The 16223-nt window shown below is 41.8% G+C and overlaps 1 protein-coding gene across 3 annotated transcripts in view; it reads right to left on the bottom strand.

Moving 5' to 3' along the window:
- Nucleotides 1–16223, bottom strand: part of apba2b (amyloid beta (A4) precursor protein-binding, family A, member 2b) — a 71217-nt gene that overhangs the window by 15808 nt on the left and 39186 nt on the right. For 2 of the 3 annotated variants that reach the window (XM_084935297.1, XM_084935307.1), the window contains 6 exons: nt 15339–15833; nt 13932–15016; nt 8185–8265; nt 7282–7321; nt 6663–6808; nt 675–710 (listed from right to left, as the gene is read on the bottom strand). In XM_084935297.1, the coding sequence (XP_084791423.1) occupies nt 675–710; nt 6663–6808; nt 7282–7321; nt 8185–8265; nt 13932–15016; nt 15339–15813 (1863 nt within the window). In that variant the 5' untranslated portion in view covers nt 15814–15833. The remainder of the gene's footprint in view (nt 1–674; nt 711–6662; nt 6809–7281; nt 7322–8184; nt 8266–13931; nt 15017–15338; nt 15834–16223) is intronic. The other variant, XM_084935317.1, reaches the window with a different exon arrangement.

Raw genomic sequence — 16223 nt, 5'->3', positions numbered from 1 at the left:
CAATATGACTGGAAATAAAAGAAAAAAATAGTCTCTAATGTGTGTGCGTGGGATGTATTTGCATCACATTTATTTCAGTTATTTCTTTGTTCTTTCCATATACAGTGCTTGACAATTTTTTTAGCCCACCACCCAGTCTAAGTGACAGTACTGGTTATAACCCAAAGGATTTTAATGCTTCTGTAATGGTTAATCCTGCAGTATGTGCAAGCTCTTTGATCGAAATCATATTTCTAATACTAAAAAACAAAAGACTGAAAAACACATCATTTAATTTTGATTAAAATCCTAAATTACAGTTATTTACTTGCATTCCTGAACAAAAACATTAGTTTGACTGTTATGCTTGAATAATTTATGGCTTCTCAGAGAAGTGGGCTGGCTCAAATTTGGGTATATAAAATGACTCACATTGGTATTTGCCTAATAAATAACAATATAATTGTTAGTTTTAAAGAGTTCTACAATATTTCTGGAGATACAGATTTCTTTTTCCGCAGACAGAAGGACAGAGATAAACCTGACACAGATTTGCTGAACTCAGTGCATGAACATTCAAGTGTTTGAGACACAAATGGAAGAGGATACACAGACAGGCAAATATGAAGTAAAAAAGGTGAGAGTGGAAGTAAAGTGGCCAAAGGGTCTTTCTTTTTGTTCCGTTTATTACACACCGCCTTTTTCTTGATTTTGGCAGCCTTCTGTACCCTCTGGCAGGCAGGCAGGCAGGCAGGCAGGCAGGCAGGCGTTGGGACGGGACGGGACAAGGTCAGCAGATACAGGAGCACAAAAAACAGGAGGAAGAGGAGGAGGAAATAAAGAAGGTAAATAAAAGAAGGTAAGACAGTAAAGCCCCAAACCAAAAGGCAGGTGCGCTGTCGCTGCTCTCACAAACAGGAAGAGTGACAGAAAGAGAGCGAGAGAGGAGGAGTGTGTTTGTTGAGAAAGCGTTTCGCACAGCCATATTGGTTATCACAACAGCAATTACAGATGGTAATAATTGCTTCTTTAAAAAAAAAAAAAAAAGCGTGTAGACATGGACTGACACTGTTCCTGCATTCTTCACAAAGCTTTTTAAGCTACTGTGCTGAACAAAGCATTTAATCAACACGCAGACAAACTCTGTCATTCAGATCAAACGCACGGGCGCTGCTCTTACCGACTTTCACGTTTACGACACAGTCTAAATGCTGCTAGCAGAAAAGACATGCTGGAAAAAACAATCAACAACACACACAGAGAACGGGGGCGATAAGCCCTGTGCAAGGATTTCAACTCTCTGCTTTGGGTTTGTTTGGTTTTTGGGTTGGTTTTTTTTCAAGGTCAAGTCACTGTGTTTGGAATTAAAGAGCTTAGCTAATATGGAGACAGTTTTACTGAGCTAATGGGTGTGATTAGTTCATCAGTAACACTGTTCATGTAGTGGGCTCTAACAGTTGACCTTAGATAACTAATCTTTAGGAGGACTCTTAGCTCTCGTTAATCTTTCAATTTATCCCCTCCGTATAAGTTCAAGCTGAGCTGCTGGCCTTCCTTCCATCTACCATCGACCAGAGGAAATTATCTTGACATTACATTTGCGAGTGCAGGACTGGATGTTTGCCTGAGCCACTGCTGCAAAGCTGTAACCACCAACACAGTATTAATAACAGCCCAGAGGGAAGTGTCTTTTTCCAGCTTTCAATCTGTAAAGTTTCCTCTTCTGTGATCAGCTCTCAGGAAGACAAACATCTGAGGCTTCGAGCAACACCTACTACTCTGCTGACGAGGAGCAGAGTGTGTGTGTGTGTGTGTGTGTGTGTGTGTGTGTGGGGGGGGGGGGGGGGGGGGGGGGTAGTGAAAGGGAATGGGGGGGTTGAAACTTCATAAATATTACATCAAACAGCGAGTTGACATCATGGCACAAAGATCTGCATAAACAGCCTACACAGCTCTGCTACAATTTACCTGCCATACTTCTTTTTGCTCAGTTCAGCACCACAGGGTGCGAACCTGTGCTTTACTATACTACACAGATGCTTCCTTGGGTTGATGTGAGGCAAAAATACAAGTGTGGCTGAAATATACTCTAGTCAACTTGTTTTTATTTAAATAGCACATATTTATAAAGAACAGGAGAGGACACGAGGTTCTTTCTATGTGTGGTTTGCGTTAAGCCGACAGTCTCCATTTCAGCGTTTAAGGTCGGTTGCTATAGTGCTATTCATTCGGTTCACAAGGGATAAATGAATTATATAATGAAGGGCCAATCGAGGGAGATCACTGAGAGATAACAGCTGATTTGCTGCAGTCGGTTGGAGAAGACTTTGTGCAGGCAGACAACTGTGTGGCAAAGAGCGAGTGATAAAAGTGCACATGGACAGTCATGCCAGCGACACAGTTCTGTAAATTGCGCTTCATGGTTGCGATGATGACATTGTGGGCAATGTTTACAGCAGCTCTGCCTGTTCAACCAAGGTCTCAGTTCCTAGGCTGTAAACAACCTTCATTCTTTAGTGAAATCTGCTGATTGAATGACACATTTAATTAACACACTATAAGAGACCTTTGTGTCAGTCATGTCTTCACTTCTTGAAAAGCGGTTTAGGGATGCTGGGTAAGGATGCAGGGGGTAGGACTCCCTTGCAGTACCTGCTCTATTCACAAGCAGTCTTTGTAGTGTAGAGCTGGCAGAATGAAGTCTGTTTAATGTTGAGTCTGACTGATCTGGACACATGCTGGTCTATCACATACTGCCTCTCCAGGTGATGCCTCGAAAAATTCAGGCCTTCGGGGCATGTGCGAAACCCACTGTAACTCTTTCAGAAAGACTGGCCGACAACACTGAAGATTCAACTTTTTTTAATAGATATTCTATTAAAAATAACTAAAGGAAATCAACTAAACATTCATTCGGTAGCTTTTCCAAAATTTGTACTGTCATAAACAAATGTACACCCATTAACTTTTGTATTGACGTTTTCACACTACATTTTTTTCATATTAACATTTACACATTTCTAGCAATGCTCAGGAACATTTTGATATGTATTAATATTTTTGCACTGCTAACTCTCAACCCTAAACTAATCTGAAGAACACGACAATAAGGATAGGGCTGAGGGCTATGTGACATAATTAGTGTTCTGTCTTAACCCTTTATAGGGCAAGGAAGCTATGAAGCTAGGAATGCTAACTAAATGTTAACTTAAACTGACATCAAAACTGGCTTTCTCATGCCTCACTGTGAAGTTGTGAAACTACATGGATAAAACAGAGAGAATGAGGAGGAGCTTCTCCCCCCGGGCTATTCGGGCCCTGAACCAGGTGTAGGACTGGACTCTTTGAATTTGGATTTCTCCTAACCGGTCAGCAAAGATCCGACAATGTAACAAATAGGGATGTTATTGCATCTGATCAATCAGCAGTGCTCTTCCTGAATTTGGGAAATTGGGTTTATTAGCACAAGACATGAGAAGTCCATTTTTAGACATACACCAGTCTAGTGAACCATACTTGTGTTATCTCTAAAACGAATCCTTATCATAAATGAAGGACAATAGTAGTCAATAATATATTGATATATAACTTATAGGCATTTTCAAGCTATAAATGGTAACATGTGATTTTGTTCGTTTATGACCTTATAGAAGTTTTTAGTATACTTCCAGATTGCATATATTTGTTTATTTTTACTACGAATGTTATTTACTGTTAAATCAATTTAGTAATTCAGTGATGTGGATTATTTCGTTTTGATTCAGCGACATATAAAAAGACTAAGGGCTACTAACAGTAGTTATAATGTTATTTTTTGGCTCAATACTGACTCAGAAATATACTCTCTCTTCTCCCATGCACATGTCTATTTATTAAGCCTGCCCATTAAGTACCATGACATAGGATAGCACAGCATCCATATGAGTCTGTACACATGCTCAGCTCAGTGAATGAGCTGAAATGAACCTAAATATTTGAAGAAAAGTATAAATGTTTAGCCATATTGTCTTTTTAGATATCAATGCCACCTCACAGCAGCTTCACCGAGTACCATGAAGCAGCAGGCTGTGACTACACTTTGATATGTGTGTTATATTTGTGAAACATGTCAGCGCAGTCAAGATACATACGTTTTCCTTTGAGTTTATGTGTGTTTTCCCTATATTTTCATATACAAACCTTATGGAAACTCTAATTATGTAGGATTGTCCCTTAATAATTACATGAACAAAATTATATGTTTGTTTATTTCACACAAGCATAAGAAACCTGCAAAAAGTGTCTAAAACGGAGACAATACGACCAATATGAGAAGCTTAAACAGACTTTGGTCACACGTCGATTAAAAAGTCTTATTTCAGCATGTAACTTTCTAAAAGTAGACCACTACGGAGGCGGTCATGCAATATTTAGAATAACATCAAAGCTTGTATTCACACGAGAGGGAGATAAAAGAGGCCGGTGCTCGGTTAGCAACTACGCACCAGAACGTTAGCACTAATGTCATCTCGTCACGACACGAGATGACATCAGTCACCTGGCAGAGGGACTGCGAGCCCAAAACAGATAAATGTGACCAGTACCATAAGTCTGACAGTCTAGTTTGTCATAAGAGATGTTTTATCACAAGAGCTCTGGACAGAGCAACACTGATGAAAAGCTTCTCCAAACTAACATCAAATGAGCCTCTTTGAGCTGCACTGGCACCATCCACAGCACTTTTCTGAAACATCATTTTTGTAATGATATTAGTGAACAGCAGGGAAGCTCACATGCCAGAAGCCCCATTATCCAGTCGGCTGTGACGAACACACGTGCCCTGAAGTCTAATCTGGCCAAGTTTTTCAGCTGCCCTAAAAGACCACTGATGCTTAATACATGACTATACTGCTTAGAAAAAATAATTAATATCCATGTACTGTATATTTCATTTGGAAGTTTGTGGGTATGAGTTAAGAAATAATGTCATAGCTGTTATAAATGACTAAATATAACAGAATATTCTGCAGTACCAGGATTTTGTTTATGTTTTCCCATTCTATGCATGTACAGTAATGTGAAAAATGACACTGTATCAGGAATACACTTTCTGTATTAGTCATGTAATGCCACTGAGTGTTCCTGTAAGGCTTCTATGTCTTTTTATATGTCTTTAGGTACATTTGAATGTTTCTGGTGCTGCTTAAACAACAACAGAATGATGGCACATCTGTTAGAAATTAGAGAACCGTCACTGAATAAAAAGCTCCGTCCGAGGGGAACGGCCTCTCAGCAGCTTCCTACTGGAGGAACTGTTTATTCAACTAATACATATTTCCAGATACTTAGGATCACCGGCAGTACTTCCTGGTGACTTGGGACTACCGCAGCCTCACTGCTGCTACTAGTGCTACTTCTCAGCATCAATATTTGTTGAAGTTACAAATGATGTAGCTGCCTACCCAACAGGGCAGCTGTAAATTACAACCCATGACCGACCCAGCTGGCTCTGATATTCACAGTTCTTCAGACTCAATTAGGGACTACAAAGCATTATGGAACCAGAGGAAAGACACTTTGCAACCAAAATTACTCTTTAATGTTGTTAGGGCTGTCACGATGTGAGATTTTCCCTACATAGTTATGTTAGCCATAGGAAATATTGCAAAAAATAAAGAAAAAAAGAAATGAAAATGGTCCCTGTGGTTTCTGTGAGAACTTATTTCCTTCCTCTGCCTTCTGTTACAATGATTTGTGTCTTTTTTTACTTTCTATTTAGCTTTGACAGCTGCATTTTTACTCCTTTGTGATCGTCTGCATTATCCCCAGAGTTTTCCACGTACGTCTCATCATTCAATCAATTCTCCGTGTATATATAGCCCTCTTAAGCCTTGCTATCGGTTCACTCTGTCTCCCTCTGTGTCCTCTCCTCAGCATACCTTAGCACACTTAGCTCTATTTATTGCTGTGCTTTGTGGATCTGACACAGAGGCTATGTGAACCATGTGGGTGCAGAGAGGAGGTGGGTTGCAATTTTTTTTTTTAAAAAAGGAAAAACAGGATAAAGCCATTTGTAATCTAACAGAACCAACAAACTGTGTAAATGTCTTCGGAACATCTGAAAAGATTATTCTGTTGTCTCTAATAAGGCAAATAACAAGCCTAAACCAGCCTGACCAAATGTCACTGACATGTGCAGTGCTCAGTTTGCACAGCTAGAACAGAGCAGCAAACTCTTGTAACTCAATCGGGCCAGCTGGAAAGTGCAGAGCACAAGGCGCAGGGCACAGTTGCACATTTTAAGAGGCTAGTATTAAGAAAGCAAGGAAAAGCAGTAACAAGGGCAGACAACAAATTGGTAATTAAATTAAGAATTAAGTCCAGCCTGCTCATCTCCAACTGCTTCACTTAACAACCCAACAGCAGCCTGACTCCACCTGTGTAGGTGAGCACAGATTAAATTGGAGAGTTGCAATAAGCTTGACTCTTGAGCTGAATCATGGCTGTGCTGGCACTGGGTTGTTATCACCATGTTGTCATATCCGTGTTTCTGACATGATATTGCTGTTTCATATTATTTACTATCACCAGTATATTGTGACACCTATATTGTGAAAGCATAAGGAAGTGTGATTGTCTGTATGACTCAGAAATGCAGCGGTAACTGTGCGTGAATCGGTGCGCGAGTGGGTGTTTTTGAGTACCTTGACCCTGCTGACGGCCTCCTGGGCCTGCATCATTCGGATGTTCTTGGAGGGGTTCCTCTCAGACAGCAGCTGAGTGGAGCCCAGGTAGTTAGCAGCAAAGATAATCCCATCAATCAGGTCTTCTGGCTCACAGGGTCCTGGGACTGAGCCAGGGAGAGGCAGAGAGGATGGTGATTAAGAGGGAGACAAAGGGAAAGACAAAGCATGTTTAGACTGAAAGGGTGGAGCGTGCAGCGGAGAAGGTATTGTAATTACTGCAGTCAGTGTGCTGCGTGAAGAAAAAGGAGCCAAACACTGGAGATATAGTGATAAACGGCTGTATAGGCCTCAGCAGTGAAATGGCCACCGGCTGTGAGCTAATGGAGGTGCAGTGCTAACAGGAGCTGTGATTAATCTGCATCTGTGATATCCTGTGATATCTAGATGTGGACTCTCAGACACCCACTTTGGAGCACAATGTGCCACCATGATCTGATGGCAACTAAAGCCTTTTAAAACATACTGTTAGCCCTAGATCATGCCCAAAGGCAGGGAAGTAGTGTTGCTTATTGTGATTACTTGGTTTTTATTCCAAAATTTTAATTTCACCACCAAACGGATGTGCAGATGAACTTACCATCGACAAAGCTGGGGAAGGATGCGACCTTCTTTGTAGGCTGGAAGACAGAAACAGGTAATAGCAGATAAATGTTATGAATAGACTTACAGTGAATTACATACTGTACTTCTCTGCTGTTTGAAAATAAACGTGCTAAACTTCAAATTCTTTAAATAAACTTGACTTTAAATTTGCCATCATGAAAGACGCACTAGCAAAACAAGTCAAATTTAGTCAAATAAAACTAGACTGAAACTAAAAGAACTTAGATGCCTAAATTATGACTACAGCTGCATGACATTTTAGTCACAAGACTATGACTAAAGCTAGATCAGAATTTGCTGTCAAAATGAAAACTGACACAGATAAAAGCATTTAAACCTTGCAGCTCCAGAATCTCCACGTGCCTGACTTGCTAAAAAGCACTATGGAAGCAGGTAAAGCCCGACTGCAAAGAGATATCGTATCCACGAGGGATGAGGAAGCTTTAGATGGCCACAGGGAGATTCATGAAATTCAAACACTGATCCTGGTGATACTACTGAGCCTTCCCTCCATATTCAGAGATTCTACTCCCCTCAAGGACAAGGAAGTAAGGGTGGAGGGAGGGTGGTGGGAGGGTGGAACGGGGGCATCCTCCCACCGCAGACGTCTCGATGAGAAATGGCTCTCATAAAACCACAAGCAGAATGCTAGTCAATTATCAGGATGCTATCATGCCGAAAGCAGAGGACATGAGCTGAGGTTGTAATTACACAATTACTCATTTACTTAAATGGTCACACACACACATGCACGCACAAACATAACCATATGGATGCACGCACACATAAACAACAATATATCCTGTGCAAACAACCTCGGGGTAGATAAATGACAAAGAAGGAAACGCTGCGACAGGATATCCAGAGAACGTCTTACCTCTGGTACGTTGTTGTTCTCCAGGGGGACGTTGAGGTCGGACCGCTGCTGTTTTCTGGGTTGCTCTGCGCCATTGCTCACCTGGCATGCCAACACAGAAGGACAGGTGCAATTAAATTACAATGTGCAGGAAACCGAGGTTTTTAATGTGTAGCCAGCACTGTAACCAACAAGGTGAGTCAAAATGCTGTATCCAAGTCTCTTTTTGTGTACTTGTTTGAAGTTTTAAACCACAAATACTACTGAAATTAAGCCCCAACGCCCCCTGATACGGGGGCAAAAGGCAGGAGATGAGTTAGGCTTGGGGCTTAAGAGGTTAAGAAAACAAGCAGTATCGGTTCAAACCACTGGAATATAGTTCAGTTTGGTCTTTTAACAGTCTGCTCTTTTGTCGATTACACAATACATCCAATAGATGCCACACAGATGCATATTTTAAATGTATTTCATATTTTAATGATGGATTAATCATTTAGAGTCTATCATCACATTCAGTATTCTTCTTCTTCTTCTCCTTTCGGCTACTCGTTTTAGGATCATCTGCCTCCATCTCATCGTATCCTTAGCATCTTCCTCTGTCACACCAACCCTCTGCATGCCCTCCTTCACTACATCCATGAGTCTTCCCTGTGGTCTTCCTCTATTCCTCCTGCCTGGCAGCTCCATATTCAACTGTCCAGTATATCCAATATCCCACCTCAGCTCATGTCCAAACCATCTCAGCCTTGCCTCTCTAACTTTGTCTCCAAACCGCTCACCCTGAGCTGTCCCTCTGATGTACTTATTTCTAATCCTCTCCTTAGGTCCTGTGGGTCTTCATTCAGCTCGGCCCACTTCAAATCTGCCTCCTATCACTTTATCAGTGCCAATGTCTCCAAACCATACATCACAGCAGGTCTCACTACAATCTGATAAAACCTTCTCTTTCACTCTTGCAGCTATCCTTCTGTCACAAATCACCCTGAAACTTGAATCCACCTACTCCACCCTGCCTGCTCTCTCTTTTTCATTTCTCTTGTGCACTGTCCATTTCTTTGGCTGGTTGACCACAGGTATTTAAACTTTATGAATGAAAATTAGTCTTTGTCTGTTCTCAGACTTGTTCAAAAACTGGAGCATCATTGATGATGGCATGCGTCTTTCAATTATCCAGTGCAGCAGTCAGTATAGCCAGAACCATAACTTAGTAGGATGGAAAACACCCTTTCATTCCCCTGGATGCCCATTTTGCAGTCCACAATGGCTCATTAACATTTAATTGTATTAGTGCCGCAAATAAAATCCTCCTTCCAAGAAATCCCCCCACTCCTCCTCCACAGCAAAGCAGTAAAGAAATGTGAAATTCAGAGGAAAAGCCCATGCTGTCATGCAGCTGCATAGCCTCCTTTGCGAACAGAAAAGCAGACATAAAGTTCTAATCAGTATTCACTGTGCCGCCCAACTCAGTTGTGCAAACAACCATTAAATTGATGAGATTCATGTTGTTGTTGGGAGGGATGGAATGCCAAACTGTGATGGTCTACAAAACTACATTTATGAGCAGCATCCCAAGTGAATCCAGCCCACTGTACATTTTACAAATAGCCTTTATGTGCAACTGAACCATCAATAAATCAGCACTGCTTCAATCATCGGTGCAAATAGCATTCACAAGACAAACACCAAATGATTGGCAGCTTCTGCTAATGTGTGCATATGTACAAGACAGGACTCACTTATCCAATCACCCTCAAGTCTGAACTAAAATTAGGAGACATCCGCTACTTTTCTATAAAGTATCTTCAGCTAGAAGCAACATATCACTCAGCTGTCTTCAGCGATAATTACCTTTATCAGGCTGTGATGAATGCTCATCAGATTAACACATAATGGCACGCACATAAAATAAAATGTAAAAAGCATTTCAAGTAGTCTCTCTGTGATGTCAAGCTCCATATTTTTGTTACTAGATCAGTTCTAGTTCTAATTAATTTATCTAATATTGCTCCATGCAGATCTTCTGATTGGCTGCCACACAGAAGGTTTGCACATTAGTTGCATTTTCTGTGCTCAGACAGGGGCATTTGTCTTAGATTACCATATTGAGAATATCTGCTATATCTGACATTATAAATAGACAACAGCAGAAAAAACTGGGATCTCAATATTTAACACCCTGGATTTGAGATACGAGAATTTGCCACAGAAAAAAAAACTTGTGAGACATTTCACTATTTCATGAACTTGCTGACAGCAACAACTATCAAAAAACTTGGGATTGGGAAACAAAAGGCTAAAAAAAAATCAAAATCAGGCAGCACTGCATTAAAAACAGGCCTGATTCTGTCATGGAAAACACTGCATGGGCTCAGGAAGACTTCCATAAATCTCTGTCTGTTAACACAGTTCAATGTGCCATCCACAAATGGAGGTTAAAGCTCTATGATGCAAAGAAGAAGCCATCTGTGAATATGATCCAGAAATATCACCATCCTCTGGGCCAAGGCTCATTTAAAATGGACTGAGGCAAAGTGGAAAACTGTTTTGTAGTCCGCTGAATCCAAATTTGAAATTCATTTACAATACATGGACTCCAAGTCCTGCAGAGCGAAGAGGAGAGGCTCCATCAGGCTTGTTATCAGCGCTCGGTTTTAGAGCAACGTGGTGTTTTTTTCCAGGAAAACCCTTAAATGTTTTATCAAGACAATGCAAAACATGTACTCCAGCTATAAGAACAGCAAGGCTTTGTAGTAGAAGAGTCCAGAATGAAATGGCCTGCTTTCACTCCAGACGTTTCATCAACTGAAACATTTGAAGCATAATGAAATGAAAAATACTACAAAGAAGAGCCAGGACTGTTGAACAACTAGAATCCTATATCAGGCAAAAATGGGACAACATTCCTCTTCCAAAATGCCAGGACACTGGTCACCTACACAGATGGAAACGTGGCCATGCCCAAACCTTTTTAGATGTGTTGTTGAAATCAAATTAAAAATGAGCTAATATTTTTGCTGAAATATTAAAATGTCAGAATTTAAACATTTGACATTTTTTTCCTGTGTTGTATTGTGAATAAAATCTAGACTTATGAGATTTTGTAATTATTTTCTTATGTTTTATTTTTATTTACTCGCCCAGCATTTTGACTGTTTAAGGTTGGCTTTGTATTTATGACTGAAAATAAGAGAACACATAGTTGGTCTCCTTTAAAATATAGCTAATTGCAATACTACTTGTGTACAAGCATAGTCTTTAAACACTGGCCTTTTTAAGAAAAGCTTTGGATCCACCTAAATAAACTCTGCTAAAATCGCACCGTTATTAATGTGAAAATGGCTTCTTTTAGTGAACCAAACACCAAGCTCTAAAAAAACCCAACTGGATTGCTTTACGGTAGGAAAAAGAGCCCAGAATAAATTTTAAGCAAGTAAAAAGAAAAGTAACTGAGAAAGGTTATTGTGAGAAATTCTGTTTGCCAAATGTCAAAGCACACTGGCGCTGAAAACACATCAGCACAGCATCTTTTTGTGTATACTTGTATTTGTGTGTAGATGACCTCCCTGAACAGTCTTGTAACTCTTCAGTTAACATAATCTTTTGGCTCCACATTGTGCAAAACACATCTCTTTTTAAATTCACTGTTGTCCCAGTCTAGTCTAGGGTCATTCTGAAGTGGTGCACAGAGAACATTTCTTTGAATAAGAGAGAACAAAATGACCGAATTATCTCAGTGAGCCTGGGAGTCATCTCCATCTGCACTTAACTGTTTTTTTTTTTGTGTGTGTGTGTGTGTGTGTGTGTGTGTGTGTGTGTGTGTGTGTGTGTGTGTGTGTGTGTGTGTGTGTGTGTTTTTCAATTTCATCAAGCCACTACACTGCCTGACCCACTTCTGTGCTACAAATGAGCTACATATATACAGTGAATGTACCAGCGCTCGTGCACACCGTGGAGCAGGTGGGTATCAGCATGCTGCCCACAGGAGACTATCCCTGTTCTCCTTTTACCATCTGACTTTTAGAGGGTGGAGGGGCTCTGCGTGTGTTCGAATCTATCAGCGTGCATGTACAGCATGTGTGCATTAATCAAGATCCGTGAGAAGCAGAGAGATGAGGAGGGGCACATCTCAAGGTAACGCGGGGGAGGGGTGACACTCCTGTTATTCTGTAGGTGGTAATGACAAACATGTCACCTGTAACTCATCTCCTTCTTATCACCACAAATCTCTTTAAATCACATCCAGTGGCAGCGGTCTGTTGTACATGGCCAGAATATACTGTGCAGGGGCTTACATTCATGTCCTCTCATGTTCTGTTTTTCTCTTATAGCCTCGACTTCAGTGAACAGCGTACAGCAGACAGTTTTCTTTATCGGTATTTATTATTTTTTGCTTATTTATACTTGGAGGGCAATATATACACGTACCTCTGGACAAAGAAGTAATGCACCTTCATGCTTTTTTCCAAACTCTATAAACATGAAATGAAAATACCCTGTGATGTCTTCTTCTAATGCCCATAAGAACAGATGATGTAAAAGACCAAATTAAGAAAGTAAAGGAATTTAAACACTGATATTTTTTTAATATATACATGCTTATAAAAATAAAGTATCCTGTTGTTACTGGAGCATTGCCAAGCTTATCATTTATTATGGCATCTAAAAGGAAACTAAAACCTAAAGGTATGAGTAATACAAAACATTTTAGTAACTGAGAATGAAAATGAAAATGCAACAACTCACTGGAACAATATTTTTCCTTATAGAACTCATTAAAATAAAAGAAAAACATACAGGAAATAAGTCAAATTTGTCAGCATAATCGTCATGAGGAGGCTTTGGCTCAAGTTTATTAACCCCGGGGTGTCAGCATGATTATTATTCAATTTTTCCTCATAAAATAATGTGTTTTCATGTAAGTTAGATCAACAAAGAAACAATAAAAGCTTAAAACCAAAGAGTAAAATTTGTATTTTGCCCAATTTCTTTTTGCGTTTGGCCCAACAAAGGCAAATCTCCTGGGGTTGCACCTCAAAATCTTAGAGAAACGGTGCAAATATGGTCTTTTTTTACTGCTTGGGAACATGTACACACCTTTTTGGCCATTAAGAAGGTACACACAGTTACCTTGAGGTCCAATAATTAAATGGTAAATGGCCTGTATTTGTATAGCGCTTTTCTAGTCCCTAAGGACCCCAAAGTGCTTTACACAACCAGTCATCCACCCATTCACTCACACACTGGTGATGGCAAGCTACATTGTAGCCACAGCCACCCTGGGGCGCACTGACAGAGGCGAGGCTGCTGGACACTGGCGCCACCGGGCCCTCTGACCACCACCAGTAGGCAACGGGTGAAGTGTCTCGCACAAGGACACAATGACCAATACTGTCCAAGCCGGGGCTCGAACCGGCAATCTTCCGATTACAAGGCGAACTCCCAACTCTTGAGCCACGATCGCCCTTGAGGTCCAGTAATTAACCCTATGGGGGTACATTTATATAGACTGTGGACTTCCCCTATTTCTAGTGTAAGTGTATTTATGTAAAAACAAACTAAGCCTTCTTCTTGAACAAGGGAATGAAACCATGTAAACACAGTTACTTCGGGCTATATAATTAAATCAGTGTAGCCTGATAATGTGTGGCTCATCTCTTTAGTTCTTCTGTTGTTCTGTGCAATAAATTACTTTGAAGATGAGGCCCTGAACTCATTCAGTTCAGGGATTAAATATAAATATAACACAACAGCAATACTCTTCAGCTCACCTGCTCTTGGGGCCATCTCTGCCTGTCATCAGGGGAGCGTGGATGCGTCTTGTGGCCCCGCTGGAGATCAGGGTTGTTGTGGTGCATGGAGGGGAGGTTGAGGGACTTGGGCCTACTGTCGTGTCGGTGGTGAGGTGGAGGGTAAGGTGCTGCGTCGGGCTTGGAGTGAGGGTAGTCACTTGGTGCGGGGTCCTGTGCCAGCTCTTCCGGGCTTTGGTCTGTGCCACTGCTGAGACTCCCCATGCTCATACTCATCTTAATCTCAGCAACAATTTGATCAATGTCCTCCTCAGCTTCCTCCCCTGTTTCCCCCTCAACCACCAGCACTTTACGGCTTCGGTAGGGAGAGACTCGCACCGAGTTCCCGTTGTCTTCAGGGGCGTAGTAGTCTCCGGTGTAGGCCCTTCCATTTCTCTCCTCCTCCTCGCCTTCCTCTTCTTCATCCTCGTTAGGGCAGTAGTCCTCGCTCTCCGCCTCCTCTTCTTCTCTGTCAGCCCTTCGGGTGTGTGCGGCATCCTGCGTGGCAGGCTGGTGGTGGTGATGATGGTGGTGGTGATGGTCCAGGATGGGCTCCGGTCGTCCGTTGTATATCTGCTCATCGGGATCTTGCTCCACCACCTCACAGCGGACCTCTCCCTCTCCCTCACCCCACTCCTCCACTCGGTGCCTCTCACGACCCGCCCACTGCTCCTGCCTGGCCTGGCACTCCTCCCTCCACTCCTCTCGCGGCTCCTCATCTCCCTGTCTCCACTCTTTCCTCACCTCTTCCTCCTCTTCTCTCCAATCTTCCCTCACCTCTTCCTCCTCTTCTCTCCACTCTTCCCTCGCTGCCCCTTCCCCCTCCTCATCTTCCACCCAATCTTCGTCTCTTGCTTGCCCCTCCCCCTCTTCGGTCCAGCCCTCCACAGCTTCCTGGCATTCATCAGTGTGGGACCCGCCGAGCTGCATGGTGCTGGTGCAGTCCCCCCGGCTGTGGCTGTGGTTGCAGTCTCCCTGGTTGTTGCAGTCCATGCCCTCCAGGTAGCTGTCATCCTCTGGGCAGTAGCGGATGTAGTAAGTAACACCTTCATCCTCCTCTGCCAACCCTGAAGAAGTTTTATAATCACATTAAGTTGTGGTCCTTATATTTGGAGCTTCTTCACTAATATAAGTCTATAAGTTGTATGCATACTTTAGCTTACTGATGTCTAAATCGCAAACAGTTACTAAGCATGAGCAGGCTCAATTTCTAATTAAAGGACAAACTTTGGTAGCTACAAAATGTTATGTATGGGTTTTCCTTTGATTTGTAGAACCAATAAAAAAATCAGTACTGCAAATATTGTGCCAATTAGCAGAATTAATAATAATAGATATTAAAATATTATAAAAAGGTAAAACAGAAAAGTTGACCATGTACACATTTACCGTCATCATAGTCATCATCATCTGAGGTGTTGTTTATATAATCAGAGCTGGAATCATCATCCAGGCTGTCGGCTCCACCGTGGAAGTCCCCCTGGTTAGGGTCATCTCGGTTGTGGTTATGTTCCGGCGTGGATGGTGTTGCTGGACGCTGATCCTGAAGTTCTGCGTCTGGTTCGTGGTTGCTGTACCGCTTCACTTCCTCCTCCTGATCTGCATCCGCTTCTGGATGACTGCGCCCCATGTCTTGAGACTTGGGAGAAGAATATTGTGCCTTGCAGGAGTGAGGGAAAGGTTTCGGCTCATGTGATTCTTTGGGGTAGCGGTGTGGGCGTTGCCGCGCCGCTACTGCTTTCAGATCACATGACTCTGTAGCGTGAGTGGTAGGACAGGAGGCGGGACCTGGGGCAGTCATACTATTTCCTCCGCTGGTCCCTGGCCTCTTCCTTTGAGCCATGGTTGGCGGCTTACAGGCCATGCATTGTTGTGGGTTTTACCCTACGTGACAGAGGAAAAACAGGAGAAAGACTTCAGAATGGCATAAAATTCAGATGCATTACATGATTGTTCACATGTAGAGTTTTCTACAGTAATGGAAGAAAATAATAAAGGCCAAAGATGGTATAATTATAAGGTTTTAGGACAAATCCATGAAATGTGTTATCACATTTCTATAAACAGATTCCCTTTATCAAACAGACCCATGTGCAAACAAACACATTCTGGGACTCCAATATATTCTTGTAATTAAATAAGACATGGTTTATTCACAGTGTACAGTCTAAAGAACACTTTGGTGCTTACTTCAAATTTCAAACTCCAAATTCACAACAGTGGTTTTGACATGTTGCTCAGGCTGTTTTATAACCATAAACACAAAGAACAGAG

Source organism: Perissodus microlepis, chromosome 1, assembly GCF_051167445.1.
Source record: "Perissodus microlepis isolate ML-2025 ecotype Zambia chromosome 1, ASM5116744v1, whole genome shotgun sequence".
Taxonomy (NCBI): domain Eukaryota; kingdom Metazoa; phylum Chordata; class Actinopteri; order Cichliformes; family Cichlidae; genus Perissodus; species Perissodus microlepis.
This window is presented reverse-complemented; position numbering and strand designations above follow the sequence as displayed.